The sequence below is a fragment of the Falco rusticolus genome, chromosome 9 (assembly GCF_015220075.1).
Source record: "Falco rusticolus isolate bFalRus1 chromosome 9, bFalRus1.pri, whole genome shotgun sequence".
Lineage (NCBI taxonomy): Eukaryota > Metazoa > Chordata > Aves > Falconiformes > Falconidae > Falco > Falco rusticolus.
Genome location: NC_051195.1, coordinates 26,539,518 through 26,561,369, shown reverse-complemented (window position 1 = coordinate 26,561,369; position 21,852 = coordinate 26,539,518). Strand labels below are relative to the sequence as shown.

Here is a 21,852-nt window from a genome sequence, read left to right as displayed (position 1 = left end):
TTGGGGTCCCCTTGGTGGTCGTGCAAGGATGAAGCCAGATGTCTTCCTCATGGCAAGCTTTTGAGCTGAGGAAGACAGCCGACTACAGCACTTAGCGAAAAGCCAGTATCTGTTTGTGCGTCTCTTACAACGTGCAAAAATGTGAGATGACCCTCTGTATTGTTTGGAAATAAATACTTACTCTCAGCAAAAATACATGTAGTAGGCTCCACTAAAATGGAACTAGGTAAAACTTGCAGTTTCTTTACATTACATTACTAGAGTAAAACTCTTCGCTGTAAGCTACCCCATGTTCAGCTTTACGTCAGTTTTACCTCAGCTGTGGACCAGAAACAAAAAAATCCCAAGTGGTGCGCACTACCACCGCAAAATATGGTTTTAGGCAGAGATGAAAAGGAAAGCAGCAAGATGGAGCAAAATGAGTCATACGAAGACAAATTTCAGCCTAGTTTTTATATGGTCACACAAGAGCTACCCTAGCTTATTACTTCTGAAGCCAAGATGGACCTTGCTGCTTCGTAAAATTATTAGATTTTGGGTAGCTGAGGAAGAGGATTTCTAGGGAAGAAAAAGTAATCTAACGCCAACACTTTCAGGAAGGAACGAGGATGAATACGCATTAAGACACAGTATTGAGAGACACAACAGACTTGTTGGAGGCATTTCGTCCGCCTCCACCTATCTCAGGTCCCAGACAAGATCCCCAGGTGGTGCGTGGCCAGAGGCACAGGCCAGGCTTGCTGTCCCAGGCACCTGGTAGCCACTTTGCTTTCTGCCTGAACAGCGAGGGAACTCAAGCCTCATGCTGGATGGGGAGACCCATCTGATAGAAATAAACCCGAGAGAGGGCTTACCTGCCACCTCACCGCCTTCTGCAACCACCCTTTGACGACGAAACGGAAATCCCCTCAGATATAAAATCGATTATGCTCTGGCACAGGGAAGCGAGCACGGCCCCAGCCCCGCGAGCAGCGCCCTCGCCTACCAGCCGCCCAGCACGTGCGCTGCGGCAGAACAAGCTAGGGGAAAGAAAGGCCCCATGGCATTGGCCAGCCAGGTCACGCGGCCGTCCACGGCATCCAATGAGGAGCCTCCTCTCAGGTGCCTCGCGGAGAACGCGCCAACGTCTGGCGGCCGTTAACGGCCACCTGTGCCGTTACCTCGCGCCCCTCCAGCCCCGCCCATGCCTGCCCGCCCAGCCCCCCCGGTTCTTTACCCGCCCCCCCCCCCGCCTTTCTGAGCCCGCGGCCGCGTCGTAGCTCCCGCTTCGGCTGGGAGGCTGCGCGGGCGGAAGTGACGATGCCGGAGCCGCGGGATTCAAACCCCCGGAAGCGGGGCTGGGCTGGGGCCGGTTGCTGCCGCCGGCGGGTTGGGGGCCCCTGTCTGCCGGCACCCCCGGGGCTCGTAGGCCCGTCTGCTCCCTGCGGCCCGGCCCGAGCACCGCCAGCGGCAGCCGCCGAGCCCTGCGCTGCCCGCGCCTGACTAAAGCCGTGTGAGAAGCCGCGTCCTGCCTGGTGGAACGGGTCGCCGTTCCGTAACGCTACGTTGATTTTTTTTTTTATAGGTGCTTAAAGATGAACTCCAAGACCGCTAAAGATAGGGTTATTGGCAAGTGGGGCTTAAAGTCGGGTAGCTCCAGACCTGAGGGTGCTGTCGAGAAGTGTAAGGAGGAGAACGCTGCCCCGAGGAAAACCGTAGAGGAGGTGGCGAAAGGGACGAGCACGGTGACGGGTGCGGACGGGCCCGGGCAGCTGGAGGTGAGGTGGCTGTTAACAACCGTGGGGCCTGACTGCTCTGTCAGCGTCAGCCTGCCGTGTCCTGACTTTCTAAGCAAGATGCTGAGCTTTCCTCTTTAAAACTTGGTTTACATTGATGTCGCTACTGTTCTAGCTTGTCGTTTTTGTACTCAAGTGTTGTTCAACAATGACTGAACTAACAAAATTAGAATTGTCTGACAAGGCTATTAAATACAAGGACTTGAGGCCCATTAGTTCGTTAAGACCTGTATTCACCCGTCCAGCTGTTCCGAACAGTTGTCCCACAGAGCTATGTTGAGCACTTCCTGCAAAGAACATTATGTTTGTGAACAGTGGCCAAAAAGTGTTGAATATTTGCTTGAACTATGTTCTCAAAATCTTACTCTGCTATACATAAATAAAACCAATCAGATCACCACACTTCTTCAATTACAACCAAGGAGAAGAAATGAAGATGCTGCAATGTTCATGCAAGGTAAACCTTGGTTGCAGAGAAAGAAGTTCAAGACTTAGTGTGTGACCAAGTTGCATATTGGTACGCTTCATAGAAGGACTGGGAAACTTTAAATGGACTCTTCCAAAGGAAACAGCTAGTGGAGACTAGGCATACTAATATTTCTAGGCTGCTGCTTTTGACAATAAGGCTTTTCATGTGTCTGCACTACATGTCAGTTGAGAAGTGCTAACCCAAGCACCGGCTATGGCTAGACCGCTAGCATACTGTTGTGTATAAATTCCTTGGTGTATTTTCTGTGCCTGGTGGAGTTTGCTGCTTGCTCAGATTTGGTTAGTTAATATTGGGTTCCTAGTTTGCAGGTGGAAAATAAAAAGTATGTTTAGATAGGCTAGATGCTATTTGGTGTCAATATTTTAACTCTAGTAAGCACCACACACTCTTCAACCACTCCCTAAATGAGGGTCTCTAAAATGCAATTTCTTTCAGTTTCTCTGTCATCTTCTTATGGTGTGATGTCAACACGTAGGATTTCAATATCAATCTTTCTCATGGAAAATGAAATGCTATCATAACAAGTTTACGTAGAGCTCCAAGGTATCTCAACTGCAGTACTAATGCTATGTAATAATTACCTCTGTTGGATGCCTGCTGAAAAGACAGTGTCTTTTGAAACTGTCTACTAAAGCACATTTTGAAACTAAAGGCCAGATAATTTGGAAAACGGGATCCTTCTCCCAAGTGCTTTATTATGTAACTCTTGTAACACCTTATTGTCATCTAGTTTGCAAGAAAGCTCTGCTGCTGCTCAAAAGCTACTAAATATGCTAATCAACACTATGAAATGTATTGCCAGCCTCTTCATTAGAAGTGTTTTAGAGTTCTTGTACTGCTTGTGTTTTAAGGTTCATAATACTGTACTGATCTGCATTCATATACAAAACTGAGTACCTAACAACTCTGTGAAATCTGGTTCTTTGCATTCTTTTTGTTTCATCTACTTCAGACTGGGTTTACTATTACTTGAAATATTTCAGATGATAGCTATAGTATTGTCTGTTTTGAGTAAAAGGTAATATTCTCAGCTAATTTAAAGCTGAGAGAGAATCTTTTGAAGTATCTTCTCAAACTGTAGTAAACTTGCTAATGCATTTGTTGCATAGGCTGGCGCTTATTCATTTTTACCACTTTTTTATTCTGTTTCATTTAGAAAATGCTTTCCCTTGAAATAGAAAAAGAAAACCAGAAATATCTTCTTGAAGAGAAAGACAAAGAAATCCAAAACCTGAAAGAAAAGCTTAGGTCCAAAACCAAGAATAGTGATGTCTTCTTATTACATAGTCAGCTTTTGGAAAAAACAAAGGAAGCAGAAAGGAAAGAAAGGTTACTTCGTTGTCTATATGAAGAAATGAACCAGTTAAAACGTCATTTATCCACTGTTACTGCAAAATGTTCTGAGCTTGAAAACAGAGTTGGTACTTCTCAGGCATCCCAGGTAAGTACTGAAGAAACACTAATTGCAAATTCCAAGTCTAACCTGCTTACAAGTTACACTTGGAATCTGTGCCTATTAAGCACCAGCATCTGTTGTAAAATAGAATGAATTTTTAATCTTTCAAGTTGCATTGCAGCTGAAATATTCATGTATGAAGCGAGATGGTGTCTAGATTGAATGCTAAATGAAGAACAGTCGGGGAGCACAGCTTCAGGCAGTGCAGCTGGGGAGGGAATTCTCTAATGCTGTACAGCAAGGTCCCTTTTGCAAGCTCACACACAGGTGGTATGACTAGTGGTGCTACAGGTAATGATCCACGACTGCTTAAGCAGCTAGATTTGTATGCTCAGTGATTAAATGGACTGAGAAGGCACCTGTAATAGAGACATGGGGCATTAATAATGATAAACTAAGCTCCTTGCCTAATTCAGCTTCAGTAATGAGAATACCTTTCTTGTCCCTGCTCTTATAAATCCTTATTTGCTCCTTGGTTGTTAAAACTAGTTGCCTGTACTTTACATGGCCTCACACATGGTACTTAAGTGTGCCAGAAGATAGGACAGGAATAATGAGTTGCTTCTCTCACTTAAAGTGGTTAATAGGTATGGTGCCAGGTACTTGACAGCTTTTACAAGTGTATTTAGTTTCCTACAGTTGTTTTTCCACCTGCCTGTTCTAATGCTCCATGAAAAATGCAGTAGTATCTTGGTAAAGGGGCATGGGGAGGTTGGTGCCTGTAAGTCTTTCCCAGCTTTTGACCTGAAGATGGTGCTGGTTCCCCATGCTCTACATGGAAGTTGAGTAATTTCTGGAAATTCAGCTTTAGCCAAATAAATAGCAAAATATCTTAGTCTAATAATTTTTCAATGATAATACACATGTATCACTTCTAATAATGAGTTACCTTGGGAAATACCACTTTAAATGCAATGTGTTTATTTTCAATTTCAAAGAAACATTGCACTTTGTTAGAGAATTTAAAATATATGTCAGATTTCCATGTATTTTTGTCAGTGAACTGCCAAAATATCTTTTAGTTTAAAACCAGAATTTTCTTTTACGTTTTTTCTTACTGATTTATCAACAGAGGACAACAAAATGTGATTGATGTTTTGACTGGATGTTTTGGGAAACTTGAAAACAAATAAGCAATGCTGCTTGAAACTGCTAGGTGGCATATAAGCAGCAGGTATACTCTGAAATGGAAACAACAGTTATATGACACAATTTTAAGAGAGTTTTCATTGAGTCAGAATTCTAATGTTCATAAAATAGGATTTAGAGACACCACAATTGCTCGGATTCCTATTTTAATTAGGAAGTGCTAAAGTTTTGTAATTGCATTCAAAGTTCGTCTGTATTTTTTCAGTTACATACCTTGTTCTAAAAATCACAGGAAATCTTTGAAAAAATTTAGCTTGCATTTGGGTAGTAATCTACATTTTTATTTCCTTAAAGTTCCCTCTAACTTATATCTACACTATTTCAAAAAAGCTTTCTGTCATGCAATGAATAAACATGCCAGATCATGAAAGAGTATAACAGTTTGACTGCTCTCTAGTTTTAGATGGGTCTAAAGAACTCCGACGCGTACTTCAAGCACTCCACTGTGAATCAGGTCTCATAAGATCAGTCAGTGTGTCCTTAAGGTTCCAGACAGGGTTGAGTGGTTTCCCAGATATTTATAATCTTATCCCGTTATCCCAGTGAAGTAGTCAAGGTTCCTAGCTTTCCCCAGCAACTCCTATAGGTCTAGCTTATTGTCAAACTGGTATGAGGATACAAAAACAGAGCTAACGCTTAACTTTTCTGTGTATTTAAATAATAACATTGGTTTTTAGAAGCTCTCTTGTACCCTGCAGGCATTTCAAGACAGCAGTTCAGTAGAAAACACATTATATAGTCTTCCTACTAAATGTTTTAATGTAACTATGAGTTGCAGAGCTATGGAATAAATTAAATACAAGTCTTCATCCTGTATCTTGCAGGACACTTGACTTTACATCTAGGAAGCTCTTTTCTGTGTAACTTGGATACTTAAAAAAAATTAAAATCTTTAAACACAAAAGGCATGTGGTATATGCATCTGGTTTCAATTTTTAAAATATTATGACATTTATGTGACAGTAATAGTTTTATAAGACTAGTTTTACTGTTTCAGCTATTTATTTTAAAGAACATTAACAGGTTGTTCTTTATCTGCAGGAAGCTGTAAAGAACAGCAGTGGATCACCAACTAATCTTTATGAAGTTGAAAAACAACTGAAAGATGTAAGTTTCCTGTACAATGCTGCAAGTACAAATAATGTGTATCAAGGTGCCTAAGAATGTAAATCATCGCCATATATGGTTTTGGGTAGTATGGGACCTCAGAGTGTATGTTTCCTTCTAAAATACAATATCTAAAATTAATTTGTGACAAGACAAATAAGAGGACAGCGTTTCCATCATCTTTGAAAAACTTTGGAACATTAGAACAAACTGGCTGCTGACAAAACAGAAGCCCTAAGGAACTGACCTCAGAGCTGACACTGCCTGGGATAGCATGTGTTTGGATTAGAAACCTCCTGAGGTTCCTTCCAACCTGAATAATTCTATGATCCAATCAAATACAAAATCTGTGTCCTTGTTCTTACAAACTTTAAGTTGCAATGATACAGTTTTAGTTTATTCCATTTTCAAGGTCTGTTATCTTTATATTTTATTTTGTATTTTAGGTTGAAAGATTAATCTTTCATAATTTGGGCATGATTCATGAAAGCCTTTTTATAGTCATTTTCCCATTTCAGGAAGTAAGCCAATTGTTATTTGATATTGCTGCAATTTTAACTCATGCTCAACAGCCTGACTTACCTTTCCAAATGAAGATGGGGTTTATTTATTATAGAGAAGATTACTACAGTTTGCAGCAGAATTAACTGCCTTATCTTTAAACTGTATAATACTTAACTTCTAACATAAGTAAGAAATAAGACTATTTTTAAAATCTGATAAATTACCAGAAGCTTTTTTCTTGCTCTTATGTTCTTTTTCATGAAGGCTCTTGAGAAAAACCAACAGTGGCTACTGTATGACCAGCAACGTGAAGTGTATGTCAGGGGACTGCTTGGAAGAATCTTTGAACTTGAACAGAAGTCAGAAATAGTTAGCGAACAAGAATCTAAAGAATTCAGTTCAGAAGGTATCTACTTTATTTCTTCCCCACAAGTGACCCAAACCATAATTATCTATGGAATAAGTTTTCTGAAAACAAATTATAGCACAATTAAGCAGAATCAAGAGTTTCTTCTTGAAGTTTTGGTTTCTTAATGGTGAAACTTGGTTAAGTAAAATTTCTTTGCTTCCTGTTGCCTAGCTATGTCACTTGATAAACAGTATTTCATGCTCTTATCTACTTCAAAGATGTTTTTTTTAACAGCCTCGACACTCTGTTAGTAATCTGTTTGTCGAAAGTGTTGAGGCAAATACATGTATGTCTCCCATCCTTCAAAGTACACTTACAACCTACATAATGGAAGCATTAAGGATTTATTAGCTAGGTGTGGGTCAGGTTTTTTAAACCCACTTTTTTACAAAATAAATATTATAAAAATGACTCAAGACTGCCACGTTCTTAACTCACCTGAACAGTTGTTACAGGGCATGAAAACCTGTTATAGGTTCTGGCACCTATCCAAAACAGTGCTTTGCAATATGGATCTGGCCACCTCCAGCTCACTTCTGTGCTATGCAGGTCCTCAGTAAATGAGCACCCCAGAGTGACTTGGGTTGTGCTTGACCGGCACATGGAATAAAATTAAAATCATGTTGAACAGAAGAACTAGGAGTTGCCTTGTTTTTCTTGTTATCAAATTATTAATTTCATATGCTGCAACTGACCTGCAAGGTAAAGTGACCAAATAGGACTAGCATCATCTCAAGTAAGAGTATGCCCACAGATACTTGCCACTCTAGTACTTCATGTGCAGTGGCTTGGTTTCTGTACTACTGCTTGAATTGTTATGGAAAACGGTAAAATATCATCATGATCTTGTTTTGGTGCTGTTTAGAAATCTGTGAACACTATTTTAGAGGGAGGCAGACTGAAGTAGCTCACCAGGAAAAGTAACTCTGAGTTAACTGCACTCAAAGCTTTGTCATCAGAGCAGCCAGGAGACTAGGAGTAAGGGCATAAAAAAAGCTCCTCTCTTCAAGCAGCTAGGCAGTAGCAGAAATCCAAGTTTAAGAACCTGCTATACAAGTTGCAAGTAGGTATGACAAGTTTTTCCAAGGAAAAGCCTGGTCTATCTCGGAGGATCTCACCACCCTATACAGGAGCATTGCTAACAACGTAAGGCCTGGCTCATATTCAAGAGGAGAGACAACAGTCAAGCAAGAAACTATCCCTAGTAAATTACACTGAAGAATGAGGGGAAGCCTTCAACAGGAAAATCAAAGTAAAGCAAAAAATCAGCAAAGCCTGTGAAATTCTGCATTCCTTGTTCTGCTTCCAGGCATATTTTATATTACTACTGAATTTCTACAGACTGCCTCTCCCCCCCCCCCCTTATTAAAATTTTCTTGGGTCAACAAGCAGAATTTTTTTTCAATCTGCGGTTTAAGTAACAGTCACTAGCCAAGAAGCAGGCATTTTTTTCACCAAAAAACCCTATCCTTGTTCATTGTATTTGCCATTCAGAAGAAAATGATAAGTTTGCAAAAGACAATGGATGGTTTGGCTTTGGTCAGCTGTGCTGAGTAGAGCCCATTGGATCCCCAGGGTACCTCTGGGGAGGGAGTAAAGCCAGAACGTTGGCTAATGAGTCTAAAGCTGGAAGTGAGAATCTAGTGTCTTTGGTTCCCATGCATCAGTATAATGCATGAAGCCATATAAACTCTCTGTGTGGGTGATCGCGCCTGTGGGTCAGGGCAAAGGATGTAATATTGCTGTAACAGTGAAGGAAGTAGCTGTAGCATGGAATACTATATACAAGCCAAGTTGCAGTATTTCAGTAACTGCATTGGGAAGGAGACTTTACTGTGTTGGAAGTACTGAAAGCTCTTTTAATTAGTTTGGTGCCAGTCTGAGCTCTGTAATAGCCTAGAAAGTTGATTTCTATCAATACGCCTTAAAATGCTGTGACAGAGTTGGTGTTATGATTTTGAAGTGATTTCCCACCCACAATCAATTATTTCTGACTCATTAAGGTCATCTACAAGAGGAAAAGCAAAAATATTATGACCAGTTGTTACTAACTGCTAAGAGTGATCTTGAGACTGAAAGACGCACTGTAACCCAGCTGAGATCTGAACTTAACCAACTCAAAAAGAAGTATGAAGAAACACAACAAGAAATAAGTTTAAATGCCGCTTTGCAGTCGCAACAGGTTGCTGAAATGAAGACTCTAGAAAATGAAAATAAAATGAAAGGTGAGAAAGTGCAGAAACTAAAACAAGAAAATGAAGCTATTAAAGAACAGCTCAGAGAAGAAAAGAGAAAGTCTGAAGACTTTTTGTGTCAGGTAAGTGGATGCATTTGAAGGTTTAAGTTCATTAGCAAAGAACTGAGAGGTGAAAAATTATACTTGATCAGAACAGACCATTCCTCACTTGCTCTTGTAACTGTTCTTTATGTATATCTAGATTCAAGTCCTTGTGATTAAAATTGAAGTCTTTCTTTAATATATTGGTTTGAATAAAAATACAAACTTCTATGAAATGTTCTTGTTTAAACAAGGAATAAACTTGTTCACTTATTTACCTGGTTGTGTGGGACACGAGGGAGAAGTGAGAGAATACTTAAACTAATTTTAATCTAGTTCACCCTCAAGGTTAATAGTAAATGAGAACAGGAAAGGTAAAAATCCAAGTCCATACAGGCTATTTTATCATGTGCCACAATACACACGTGGGCTTGAGTTTCGTACTTGCTGGATAAGCAGCTGTGTCCCTGGATAGTGCCCCCAGCCAGCCACTGTGGACATGCAGCTAGGGGTTTTTTTTGGTTTATTTTTCCATTCAGAGGAGTTCCTGCATTTGGTGCTCTATATGAGGCCGTAAGGCACAACAGAGTACTAGAAAGTAACAGCTGGGTAAGTAAGGGAAGGGATGGACCCCAAGTTGTCACTGTCTTGAAGATGGCTATGTTAGAAACAACTGAGTTCTGTAATTCCCTATAAAGTCTCAGAAGGGCCTTACAGGCAGGCTGTTCAATATGCATGGTTTACGCTGTTGCCAGATCTGTTCTGTCAAACTTGCATCAGATTCTCACTGCTTGCAGGGCTTGCCCATCTCCCAGAGGTTACCCTGATGACTTCAGTGAAATAATTCTGTCTGTAAATGAAGTTCTTAATTCTTCCTTCTTTTTTTGAGCCCAATGACTTTAACCACTCTGGCTGATCAGAGGTGGGGAAGACATGTGTGCCCTGTATATTTGTATTTAAAAATATTCACTGCTTGCTTCCTTTTGTCTGGAATACTCATGAGGACTTTGCCACTTCCCCTACGTGGAGAGTTACAGTGGTGTCTTAGAATATTCCTATCAGCATGGTGACACTAACAACAACAACAAAATTTTTTTTCTTCTGGATGCAAAATCATGACCACATCTGCTGCTGAAGTCCTCCTTGAAGGACTGTCCTCAGGGCATCCAAGTAAGGTAAACTTGCTACTTGGAGAAGTCTGAGGTCAATGACAAAGCAATGCAGAACTGAAATTTTAACTATGAGAATAAAATTTACTAGGTACCAAAGTAGGCTAAAACCAGAATAACAGTTTTAGCTCTCTAAACACAGGCTAGTTCTCACTGGTTAATGATGACTAAAAGCTGTTGATGTTGTTCCGCCCCACCCCCAGCTGAACAACAGCATTTGCTATAACAAGTTGATACATGCTGATAATGGAGGATATTTTTATGTATTTATTTACTTAATCATTTACACTATAGTAAGTTCTGAATCTTAAATTTTTTCTCTTTAAAAAAAAAGTTGCATTGTTTTTTTTTTTCAGTGTCACTGTATGTTGGTGCAAACATAGGCTTTGTGTGTGTATTTTTGTCTGCATCCTGACAATCACCTAGGGAAGTTTTGTTTGGGTTTTGTGGTTGGGGTTTTTTTTGTGTTTTGCTGTGGGTTTTTTTGCCTAACTATAATATCATCCTGCCTTCCCCCAGCTCAGTGCAATATTAATGCTTCCCTGGGGTTTTTCCCCAGGGAAGCAGAGATAATTGAATTGGGGTTGGCTGTTGCATAACAGGCATACATTTTCTGTTATCATTGGAATATAAAAGACACTTCCATCCCTTTTTAGATGCATGATTTGTTAAGCTTATTAACTGTTGGATGAGGAAGTTGTTTGTTACAAATATTTTTTCTGCCTTGTAGGTGCAACTCCTTCGCAAATCATTGCTCAAGCAGCAAGAGGAACACACTCGAATAGCTTTGTTGGAGCAACAGGTACGCAATTATATGCAAAGAAGCTGGTATTTAATCTGTATTATGCACAAAGGTTTTTCTAGACTAACTTCAAATTTAAGAATTAGTAGAATATTAAGGTAATATTAGTCATGAGTATTCAGCTATGAATAATCTCCTGATGCTTCTAAAAATTTTTACATGTCTGTGAAGGAAGATCTGTAACCTTTTACAGATCAGAGGGTGTGACTGGACCTGATGTTTTTTTCTCTACAATCCTTGTTCAACTGTACAGTCTCAGATTAGGTATGGGAAACATCCTAAAACCAATCAGCTCATTGAAGTTTTGTAATATACTCTTGATAAAATTATACAAATTCCATTACCATCTTTTCAATCTTCTTCATTTTTCCAAGTACATTCTTACAGATCTTATCAATGATATTGGGGAAAAAAAAGTTAATTTATTTGCTAAGCTTGGGTGTACAATGTTACCCATAGTTATTGTCCAAATTACCTTGCTAGAAGATCCTGGAGTAGAAACTGACATTCTTAATGAGAACTTACATTACATTTTTCTCTAAAATCTTCAGTTTACAGTTGCAAGACAGCTTGAAATACCCTCTAATCAAAATAACTTAAAACTTCACCTCTAAGGGAGATTATAATTGGGCGTGTATGAATTTTAGGATACGATTGCAGAGTAAATGTAACTTTAAATATATAAAGGGGAAACATTCCCCCCCCCCTCCCCCCCTGGTTCTTAATAATTCTGACTTTAATTCTTTAACTTTCACTTTGGGGGGTTGTCAGATCCAGATATGCACCACAGACTTTGAAAATGAAAAGCTTGATCGCCAGAACTTGCAGCATCAGTTAAACAAAGTCCTTAAAGAACTGCGCAAGGCCAGGGAGCAAATAACTCGTCTGGAACCTCTGGTATGTACTGAATAACCTGCAGGTGAATTTAGTCAGGGATTTTGCATAAATGTACATCTTTTCACTTTGGGTTCTTATTTAAAGCAGAGGGAGTCTTCTGTTTGTCATCACGTATTCACTGTAGGTCCTTATATCCTTTAGGTATGTGGTCCCAAGGTACAGAACCCTATGTCAACTAGCTAGGCATTGTTTTTTCTCCATAGTCTGTACAGAGAGCTAGTACTGCGGAAGGAGATCTGGAACAGTGATGTTCCTGAGCAGGGAACATAACTGTACTTTGTATGACAATGTGCTACCCAGTTTTGTCTGTTGCACAACGACAAAGCTTCAGTATGCTTTTACTCAGACTTCTTGCTAGTGAACAGGATGTGATCCATAAATAGAGAAGTCTAATTCCTCCCCGCCATTACCTGATACAGGATGGGTGGGTCATTAAACCTGGGTTTTCCATTTCCAAAAAGACAAGCTCCCTACTATAGTGAAAAAGGACATTTGTTGTATTGTGAGGACTGTGGTCTGTTTGCTGTTTATTACATAAACCCAAAGCAAGCCACCCAGACTGGAGCCCTAGGCTTACTGGAGAAACTTGTAGGGAAAGATTAAGCATTAGGTAAGCCATTGATCTGTTTTGCTTTGCATCCAGGATTGCCCTGGTCTTGAACAGAAATGCATTTTGATTGTTGGTACTTCTGGAACTTGTATCTTGTAAGGTTAGGTGATAGCTGAATAGGATCGTTAAAACTGCAGCTCTGGACTCAAATGAGGTTCAAAATGGAAATCAGACACTGGCATCCTTCATTAGATCAGGTCTGGGGCCACAGTGATTTTTACAGAGAAGATAAATGAAAAAGCTCCTAACAAGTTGCAGATGAGAAGAATTCTTCTATGACTCATACCAGACTGCTCTCCCTCTTAGTTGTATGCAACCTGGAAGTATTTTCTCAAAAGTGGAAGGGAGTGGAATGAACCCTGCAATACTGATGTTCTTAACTCGTGTTGCCCCTGGGAGACCCTCACTTGCTAGGCCTCAGTTGCTGCTGCTACCAGGGGAGGCCCTTGGAAAACCATCTGTCTGCTGTGAGTAGAACAGAAGTTTGGGCAGAGCAGTGAAGTTACAGCTTTGAGTTTCTCTGTGCGAAGAAGCTGGGCAAGTAGCCCTCAGGCAATGAGGTGCCTTTTACAGTTAGGGATGGCCTTCACAGGCAGAGACTTCATGCATGAGATCAGGAGGAGAAGAGAAAATTACAGCAGAGAAAGGTAGTGTGTGAGTGGCCACAAAGATGGTTGGGGAAGGATTCCTAGTCAGACATTGTGGGAAACCTGTCTTAAATAGTCTGCAGAGAAGCTACCTGCAACATAATTTAAATGTGGTGTTAGAACTGTACAACAGGCTCTCTGTTCTTAATGCAAGTAGCATAACTGCATTTTAGCCATCTTTAAAATGCTACCCTTAGTGCTGTAACACACACATGGCTTGTATGCCGTGAAACCTTAGTATTTTTTCCTGCAGCATTTGATCAGCACATGCATGCCTCAACCTTTTACTGAAGCTTCTCCTTTTCCAGAAACTCCAGGAATATGGACATGTGGAACCACAAGATTTGCAAGCTGCATTTGAAGAGCAGCTGATCATGTATGACAGAAGTCCTTCCCAGAAACATTCAAGCCTCCTTGATGAAAGTTTTCTTGAGTGTCCCAGATGCGGAGTCCAGTACCCAACAAGCCAGCACAGAGAGTTACTAGTACATCTTGACTTTTGCACAGCTTGAGCTCCAAATGGACTTAATATCTGCTTTATACATGCTGCCAATATGCTTTTCTACAAAGGCAAAAGATGTGAAAAAAACCCAAACCTTTTTACTTAAGGTTGTATAAAGGACTACTAGTTTTAGAATTCAGTTCCACAAAGACATAGTAATTTATTTGGCATCAGCTATTTTAGCTGACATTTTTGCAAAAAACAGTTATTGCATTTTTGGTTGCAAATGGAAGTATTTTTAGAATTGGGAATATCTTCAAATAGTAAACTACTGACTTTTTTTGCACTATTAAAAATGAGAACAGTAAAAGCACACCCATTGTGTCATGGTTTATTTTAATGTTTGGCATATGCAGTTCTTGGTTGGTGAATCCTGATGACTGTGCTTGTACCTTAACTGACAGCAATAGCAGCAAAAGGTTTTTGTCCCCCATACGTGCACTACATATTTATATATACATGGTATATATATGTGTAGCGTGTATACACATATGTATCATATACATGTGTAATGTATCAAGCTAGTGATACATTAAGACTCAGAAGGGTTATGTTAGATCTTTGCTGCTTAAGATTCATGTTGAAAATATCCATCTTAAGTAGCTTATTTTCCTGAACAGTAGTCAGGGGTGACTTGGGGTTCATAAAAAATGCTTGACCAAGGTTTAAGCTCTTCTCAAAAAAAAAAAAAAAAAATTGGGAAAATAAACTTTCTAGCAAATACAAACTTCCTTGGCACTGAAAAAAGTTTTTATATTTCAGACTGTCAGAGACCTTTTTTGAAGTTTGCATATAGAATTATGCTGAAGTAAACTTGTTCGCACTTCTGTATTTTAGGAGTTAGTTTGGAAATGTCAGTTATTCAATCTGTTACATTTGACAAATGTCCCAGTTTAAAAGTACAGTTTCTAATTAATTGCTTTAGTGGATTTGAAGTATCACTATTTTGGTATTAATACAGAAAACAAGCTACCAATAAACTCTTGCAACAAATCAGAAACTGGCCAAAAAATTCCCTTATGGATTTGCAATCACATGGTGTTTTCCTCTAGCATCTACTGTAAACCTGGATCTGTTGCTGGCATCTTGCTCCTTGCATCTGTAGTTAAGTCCAAGAAGTTCCTTCCACAAAAGTTAAAGTAAGCAAACTTTTATGAAGATATACTAGTTAAGATAAATTTCCTGCTTTTCCATGTTTATGGTTTGCTGGGGACAGTGCAATCCCCAAGGTCTGTCTTTCTCTGTTATACTGATTCTGACTGCTAGGTAATAGCAGCTTTTTCCATCATGCTTTGCTGCAAAACTGCATGCACTTATAGCCTATAATGTTCACCCTAATCTCTGATTGTTAAATCTTATATATGAAGATGTTTTCAATAACTATTATAATACCAAGTGATATTATCAATTAAATCCAGCTTTTGAGAGACATAAAATGTTAAAAGTTATCTTTATATCTGAAATATCTTTGCCAAATCTATTGTATTAGCTACTACCTATTTGCTTTTCATTGACCATGTCTCAGGCTAATCTTTGTGTTTGACTGTTTGCTCGATTGTAACAACAGGTTTTCTGACCAAAGATTAAATGAACTAATGAGTAAAACTGAAATTATGCTTCAGAAACTTAAGGTTTTGCCATAAAGGAAATTGTCTTAATTTCATGTCTGTCTTTCTAAATATCTTTTAAATTCAGGATAATGACTCTGCTTTTTATTGCACCCTAATAATTTTAATCTCTAATGAAACTACTTTGGGAAGTTTTAGTTGTCTTTTAACAACACATTAATTAGCTAGTACTGTATTCCCAGCTGCATACATGGCACAGTTTCTGCAAAAGGAAGTTCTGATCTTTTATGTATTATAGATGAAATAAGTTGGCCTGCTGCAGGTCAGCACTCTTCAGTATTTATGAGGCTTTTTTAAATTAGCATAAAACACTTTCTCATTAGAAGCTGGTACTGTAGGGGGAGACTCAAGGGTTATCACATTATCAATGTTGAAAAAGTTTTGTTCATTCCATCCAGCATTTTTTCTGAACTTTAATGATGTATTTAGCCCTACCTGCTAAATACCAGACTTAAGCATAAAAAACTTTGCTGACAAATTTATACACAACATCAGTGTGGTATATGTTGAAAAATACCAAAATGACATTCTAGTGCATCAAAAGGCCTATTTTGAAGGCAAAACCACAAATACTATTGTCACCACCTACATATGACTGAAAGTATAAAACTCCAACTCTATAAAGCATGCAGATTGTATCACTGCTTTTTTTTTCAGAAGCTAAGAATGAAAATTATTTTTTAGCCTAAAAGTAAACTAACAAGAAAGAGGTCTGCTGCTGCTCCTCTCGTTATACATAGGAAAGAGAGGTGTGTGCCTTATGTGCTGATCTAAATTTAGCTGTAAGTTCAGTTCTTCGTAAGATAGGAAGTAATTTTAAAAATGCTGTTCTTTCAAGCACTTTTTAAAAATTTTTAGTAGTCTTTTTCAGAGCTACGTCAAGTAATTGAATTTCAACCTAGCAGAAATTCTGTGAAGTCTACTTCATCTGAAAATGCTGGTTTAGGGAAGCTTCTGGATTAATACAAGAGTTCACCAATACTAGCATATTTATAAATCCTGGCTTTCATATACAGTGTTCTTTGCAAACAGCAAGTGAATTGTGGGTTTGATGCAGTGTGGTATGGTTGGAAAGATGGCTAAACTCTGCAAAAGAACTGATTTTTTTTTTTATACAAGGAGAGCTGCTTGTGGAATAATAACAAAGGAAAGATGGCTCTTATTTTTCTGATATCAAATAGATCAACTGCTAATCATTTACTTGCTTGTGCAGCTTTTCTCTCATTTACTCTTGGTTTTGGTAACCATCTTTCACACTGTTATTTGTCATGTGCCAATAACTGTACTACAGGCATTTAGGCAAACTATACAACAAACCACTTAAGTTTAACTGTGCAGATAAAAAGTGGCAGGGAGGTGTAGTGCCAGTAATGCTGTAAAAGAATCGCGCTGAACAGCACAAATATTTAGAGACAACAGGATGTCACTGTTTACCTGGTAAAGAACACCAATGTAAATGGTGCAGTGTCCTTGAGAAAACTAGGGGGAATATTGCTCTTGCGATTCCTCCATAACAAAGCAGAGTTAAGTGGGAGTTACAAGCAATGAAAACGTAGCAGTAGAGGAGCTCTAGGCATTTCCATTTTCATCTGGTAATCAACCTGTCTATTAGTTTCCATATCTTATAATCTGATCAAATTGTTAAGATTACAGTCACAGGTGTGGCTATAGTTTTACCTTGAAATCTGTAAGTAATTATCTCTAGCATACACAAGCTACACAATGTACAGTGGCACTATGCAAGTCAGAATACTACTTGGAACATCGCAAAATCTTTTCCTTTCTCTAATTTGGAAAACAACAGAATTAGGTAGCCAAGTGGTACTCCCTGCAGTAAGGGATGGTCCTGCTGAAAGTCTCTGGGTGTTAAGAAACATGGCCATATTGTCAGTATGGGGGTCTGTCTGGGTTATTTTCAAAGCAGCCATCCAGAGCAAGGCAGCTGCCTATCTCCCAGGGCAGGGCAGCGCAGGACCACTCTGAAGTCACCTGCACAGAGAGTGACTGCGTTGGAGAATTCTGCTGTGTTGGTGAGGTTTTAAAAGGTGAGGAAGGAAATTAAAGTGTGATGCCTAACAAGGAAGAAGAAAAGCCAAGGAATTTTAGCCCAAATTAACTTAGCTTTAACTCCTGAAAAAACCCACTGGCATAGAACCAGCAGTGGAATCCTGTGTCCCCAGTTTTCCTAACTGAGCAAGTGCTATAAATTGAGAAAAGGCAAAAGATGTGCTAATGTGGACCTTTTGCTTCAAATGCCAGTTTCATAACAATGCAGAGAAATACATTTGTTTACTGTATACAATGGGTAGCACAACTGGCCAAAAAGCTGCGTTGCATAATGAAGTCTCAGTAATTTATAGCCCTAAGAACATCAGTGCAGCAAAAAATGGATCTTTGTTCTGACTCACGTGGCCAGAACACACGGTGTCTCTGACAAGCAGCCTGAAGTGGATGCCCAGGGTATAGCCTGAAGATAGGGGATGCATGTGGGACCTTCTAATAATCTTAAACTTTAAGAGCCAGATGTGGTTCCCACATGTTCGCATCTCTCAGTGGATTTTTCTTCTAGCCTCCCCTTAAGCCCATTTTAAAACACAAAATAATTAACAATTAATAATGTATTAGACAATTCCATGGCAGTCTATCTGATTTCAAAACTATTTATATTTTCATAGCTGGTGCAGATACTAGTAGAGTACACATAAAATTTGAAACACTCCAAGGTAGGAACTGAGAGCTCTTTGGAGGACAGCAGGAGTTTTCAATTTATCAACACCAATGATCCAAAATAAATAGGATGAAGTATTACATGTAGGAATAATCAACTACCAAACCCTGAAATAAATAGTATGACAATGTATCAGAAAGTTTCTTGGGATTACAGTAAACAGAAACTTGACCATGACTCAATATCCCACCTGCATGATTTTGCAACAGTTGTACATGATAAATAGACTCCTACATTTTACACCTAAGCTTTCATTTCTAGCCAATACAGATGAGACTTTCAGCTCAAATACTGTATCCAACTTTGAGTATTGTACTTCAAGAACAATTTAGGCTAACATGAATGTAGTGTAAGTCTTTCAAATTTCTGATCAAATTCATTAAAGAATCAGGGTCCCGCAGCCTAGAAAACACCATGAAGAAAAATGACAAAATTTCATACAGAGGAATGAAATAAAGTCTTTCTTTGCTCAGTGAGAAGAGTAACAATTGCAACAGAAGACATTTTCACATAAGGAAAAACTTTCTGGTGGTTGTAATAGAGGAGCAGTGAAACACATTTTATGGAGGCTTACATCAGTGATGAGCAGTGAAACACATCACTTACGGAGGCAGCAAAATCACCACTGGAGATTTACAGGGACACTTATGTAACTGTCTAAACCATTCCTGACAGGTGAGTCTGCCTTGGGTCAGGGACATCAGCCAGATGGCTTCTAACAGTCCCTTGAAGCCCTATTTTTAATGACACGTATAGACCTGCAAACAATGCGCTGTAAGATTTGTAAAATAAATAAATAAATAAGCAAGCAAGCAAGCAAGCAAGCAGGTAACACAATGGCTGTTCTGCACTGACTCTTCATGTTATTCCACTCCATGCAAAGTCAGTAGCTACCACACCACAAGTCAATGTAACAGTTTAGCTTCACCTTGTTTCTCAACTGGAGAATTACTGGCATTCCTATGTCTGTATAAACCTCTACTCTGAGCAGACAAAGCCATTTGATTTTGACACTTGCATTGATGCATTGTAACCCTGCTGGAAAACAACACAAGAGCAACTTGATGTCACTTAATTCCCTAGTGTTGGGAAATGCCTTGTTCCCACATTTTTTTAATGAACAGGGCCCTGGTGTCTGGTTCTTTGGCATTTGGGGAGTTTGGGCTCCTCTCCATAGGGTGCTCCAGGAACAGGATTCAGGAAGCCAGAGTATTGACTGGGTGTTCCCCAAGCCAGCCAGTGAGGAACATGACTCCTCAAGAAAGGCTAGGCGCAAAGAAAGGAGGTGCTGTTAAGGATGCACAGATGCACTTCTAGCACTGGCTGCCTATGACAAATGAGTCTCTTCTTGCAAAAAAAGCAGACTCCAAACAGGACACATATCCATGAAGTAAGACCTCCCCTTACACCCAGTCCCCCTTCAGACCTGCAATAGAGCTCTCCAGCAGTAGTCAGGAACACACTCATTTTGCTGTCTCTCTGACCAACCAAAAGTTCAAGTACTTCATACTGAATTAACAGTTTCAAAAAGAGAGAGCAAGATAAGGTGCCTCAGAATATTCTGTATGAAACAAGCCTGGGACCTTAACCATAGTGATTTCCAGCTGGCTTCTTGACAGAAGTACAACCAGGTTTAATTTCCCTGATCAACTCAAAACTGGTGGATGAGCACACTGCATCAGCAGAAGTGCAAGTTTTATCAATGCAACAAGTGTGATATGGTCACCATTATCTCATTCAATTAGACAGAAAACTACACAGCCTGATTGAGGCATCCGTGTTTGAGGCATCCATGCTTCCAGACACGGTTTATGAGCAGCTCTAAGTCACATCTCATCAATCATTTCAAACAGCCACTGATAATGAAATACATGAACAGTGTGAGAAATAACATGATTTAGCATTACACTTGGGAACTCAGAAGGGTTTACAGCAGAACTTAAAGCTTTATCTGTACTTTCTCTCATTGGTGTTGCAATAGTGATTTTTCTTTCTCCAGCCCTAGGTTAATACTAGCCGAGAACAAGCCTTGCCTTCTAACACAGACAGATTTTCTTTGCAGCAGACAGGCACTCTGTTGACCTTATTTCAGAAATGCCCGACTTTTAAAAGTAAAGCTTTTATCCCAATTCTGACCTGAAGAACCCCTGTTGCTCCCAACAAGTTACTCTTCTAAGATGAGACATGGAAAGCAAGCAAGCAGATTCTCTTTAAACCTGAGTAAAAGCATTCTCTAGTCACTGAGTTCTTGAATATGAGTGAAAACTATGACACCTGTGATCTCTGCACTGCATGCAGCCTGGAGGGCCAATGTGTTCAGGGAACGTCCGAGTACATCTCATGAGCAAGAGAGGTTGGTGACCAGTTTTGTTTGTAGTAGTTGCTTTGACGGCTCTGCATCAAAACTCATCAGCAGGTATGTAAGTAACTTTATAGACACCTGAAAGTCAGTAAAAGTCCAGTGGCACTTAGACTATAATTCTCCAAGTAAGTTTTGCTCTGGGTCTCAGGTCCTTGGTGAGTGTTCTACTAGATCCTGCAATGTCCAAATGAACTGTTCTGATACCCTGTATTCACTGATAAACTCCCTAAATCCATGGGCTAGATGTTAAGTTTAATACAGTATCTAAAACTGTTAAGAAACAACCTTATTTAATCAGAACAGTCTATCTGGAGCCGAGTCACCCTGGTGAAGCTTGGTTAGTGTGCAGCGTAACAGACATCATGACCTTCCAGGGGAATTCTCTGCTGTATGGATTATGTACGCACATTTGCACTTGGTTCAGACAGAACCTCCACCCTTGCTACAAGTCATGAGGAAATTGTTCAGTGCTGCTGTTGGCAGAACTTCTGGTGGTCTTTACAAAAAAACTGATCCAGCTCTTACTAGAAAGCACGCCTACTGAAAAAATTATCAGCAGCTCTGCTTCTGACTGAGGCATTGGTCAACAATGCTGCTGCTACAGCTTGAAACTGCAGTGCCACTGGCACAAATCCCAGGAAGCATGCCACCCTGAAGGATACTGACCACAGGAAAATGAGACTCTCCAGAAGGAACAGTGACTTGCTCACTCCCCAGAAGAAATGGATTAGTTTTTGGCACAATCACACAGATCCATAGAAGCATGTGGTATTTTCAGTGGACACTGGAGTGGGGGAGCTTGCTACTATGTGAAGACAAACATGCATTTATATTTGCACTACAAGTTTAAAATTGTCCCTTGGATATTCACATAAATGCTTCAGCTCACTGATATTAAAGTATATAGTGGGTAAGCAGTTAGAAAACTTCCTAAAAAACAAAATAGTCAAAACAGATCTGTAGTTGAAGCAAACCTTACAATGGCATAACTTCTTATAAGCACAGAATTAATAGTGCCTAGAAGCAGAACAGCTGCAGTATGATAAGAGCAAAAATTAAAATAAAAAGCTAACCTTGGTTGCAACTTACGCTAAAGCCCTTATATACAGATGCAGCTAGAGTCACATACAAGCTTGGAACCTCTTCTGTGAAGACAGAGAGTCAACATTTCTAATGCAATGAATTTAAATCACTTAGCAAACATTAAATACATCTGTTACAGAAGTCAGTACTATTTACTTATTGTGATACAGGTGCATGAAAATAGACCCAAAAAACTTAAACACCCATACACATGCAAGAGGATGCATAAATAAGGCAAAAGCCTTTACTAGGTCAT

At 39.5% G+C, this 21,852-nt stretch overlaps 1 protein-coding gene across 1 annotated transcript; it reads left to right on the top strand.

Moving 5' to 3' along the window:
- The first annotated feature begins 1,333 nt into the window (after window positions 1-1,333).
- Window positions 1,334-15,489, top strand: CEP55 (centrosomal protein 55). The gene is made up of 8 exons (XM_037400641.1): window positions 1,334-1,757; window positions 3,422-3,706; window positions 5,912-5,977; window positions 6,746-6,887; window positions 8,894-9,207; window positions 11,068-11,139; window positions 11,911-12,036; window positions 13,602-15,489. The coding sequence occupies exons 1-8, from the start codon at window positions 1,575-1,577 to the stop codon at window positions 13,803-13,805; spliced, it is 1,392 nt and encodes a 463-aa protein (XP_037256538.1). The 5' UTR covers window positions 1,334-1,574; the 3' UTR covers window positions 13,806-15,489.
- The last annotated feature ends 6,363 nt before the right edge of the window (window positions 15,490-21,852 follow it).

Excerpts from the sequence above, each read along its gene's own strand:
- CEP55 (XM_037400641.1), top strand. The coding sequence starts at position 1,575 with ATGAACTCCAAGACCGCTAAAGATAGGGTTATTGGCAAGTGGGGCTTA. Across the intron at positions 1,758-3,421 it reads ACGGGCCCGGGCAGCTGGAG|AAAATGCTTTCCCTTGAAAT; the intron begins GTGAGGTGGCTG and ends TGTTTCATTTAG. Across the intron at positions 6,888-8,893 it reads TAAAGAATTCAGTTCAGAAG|GTCATCTACAAGAGGAAAAG; the intron begins GTATCTACTTTA and ends TGACTCATTAAG.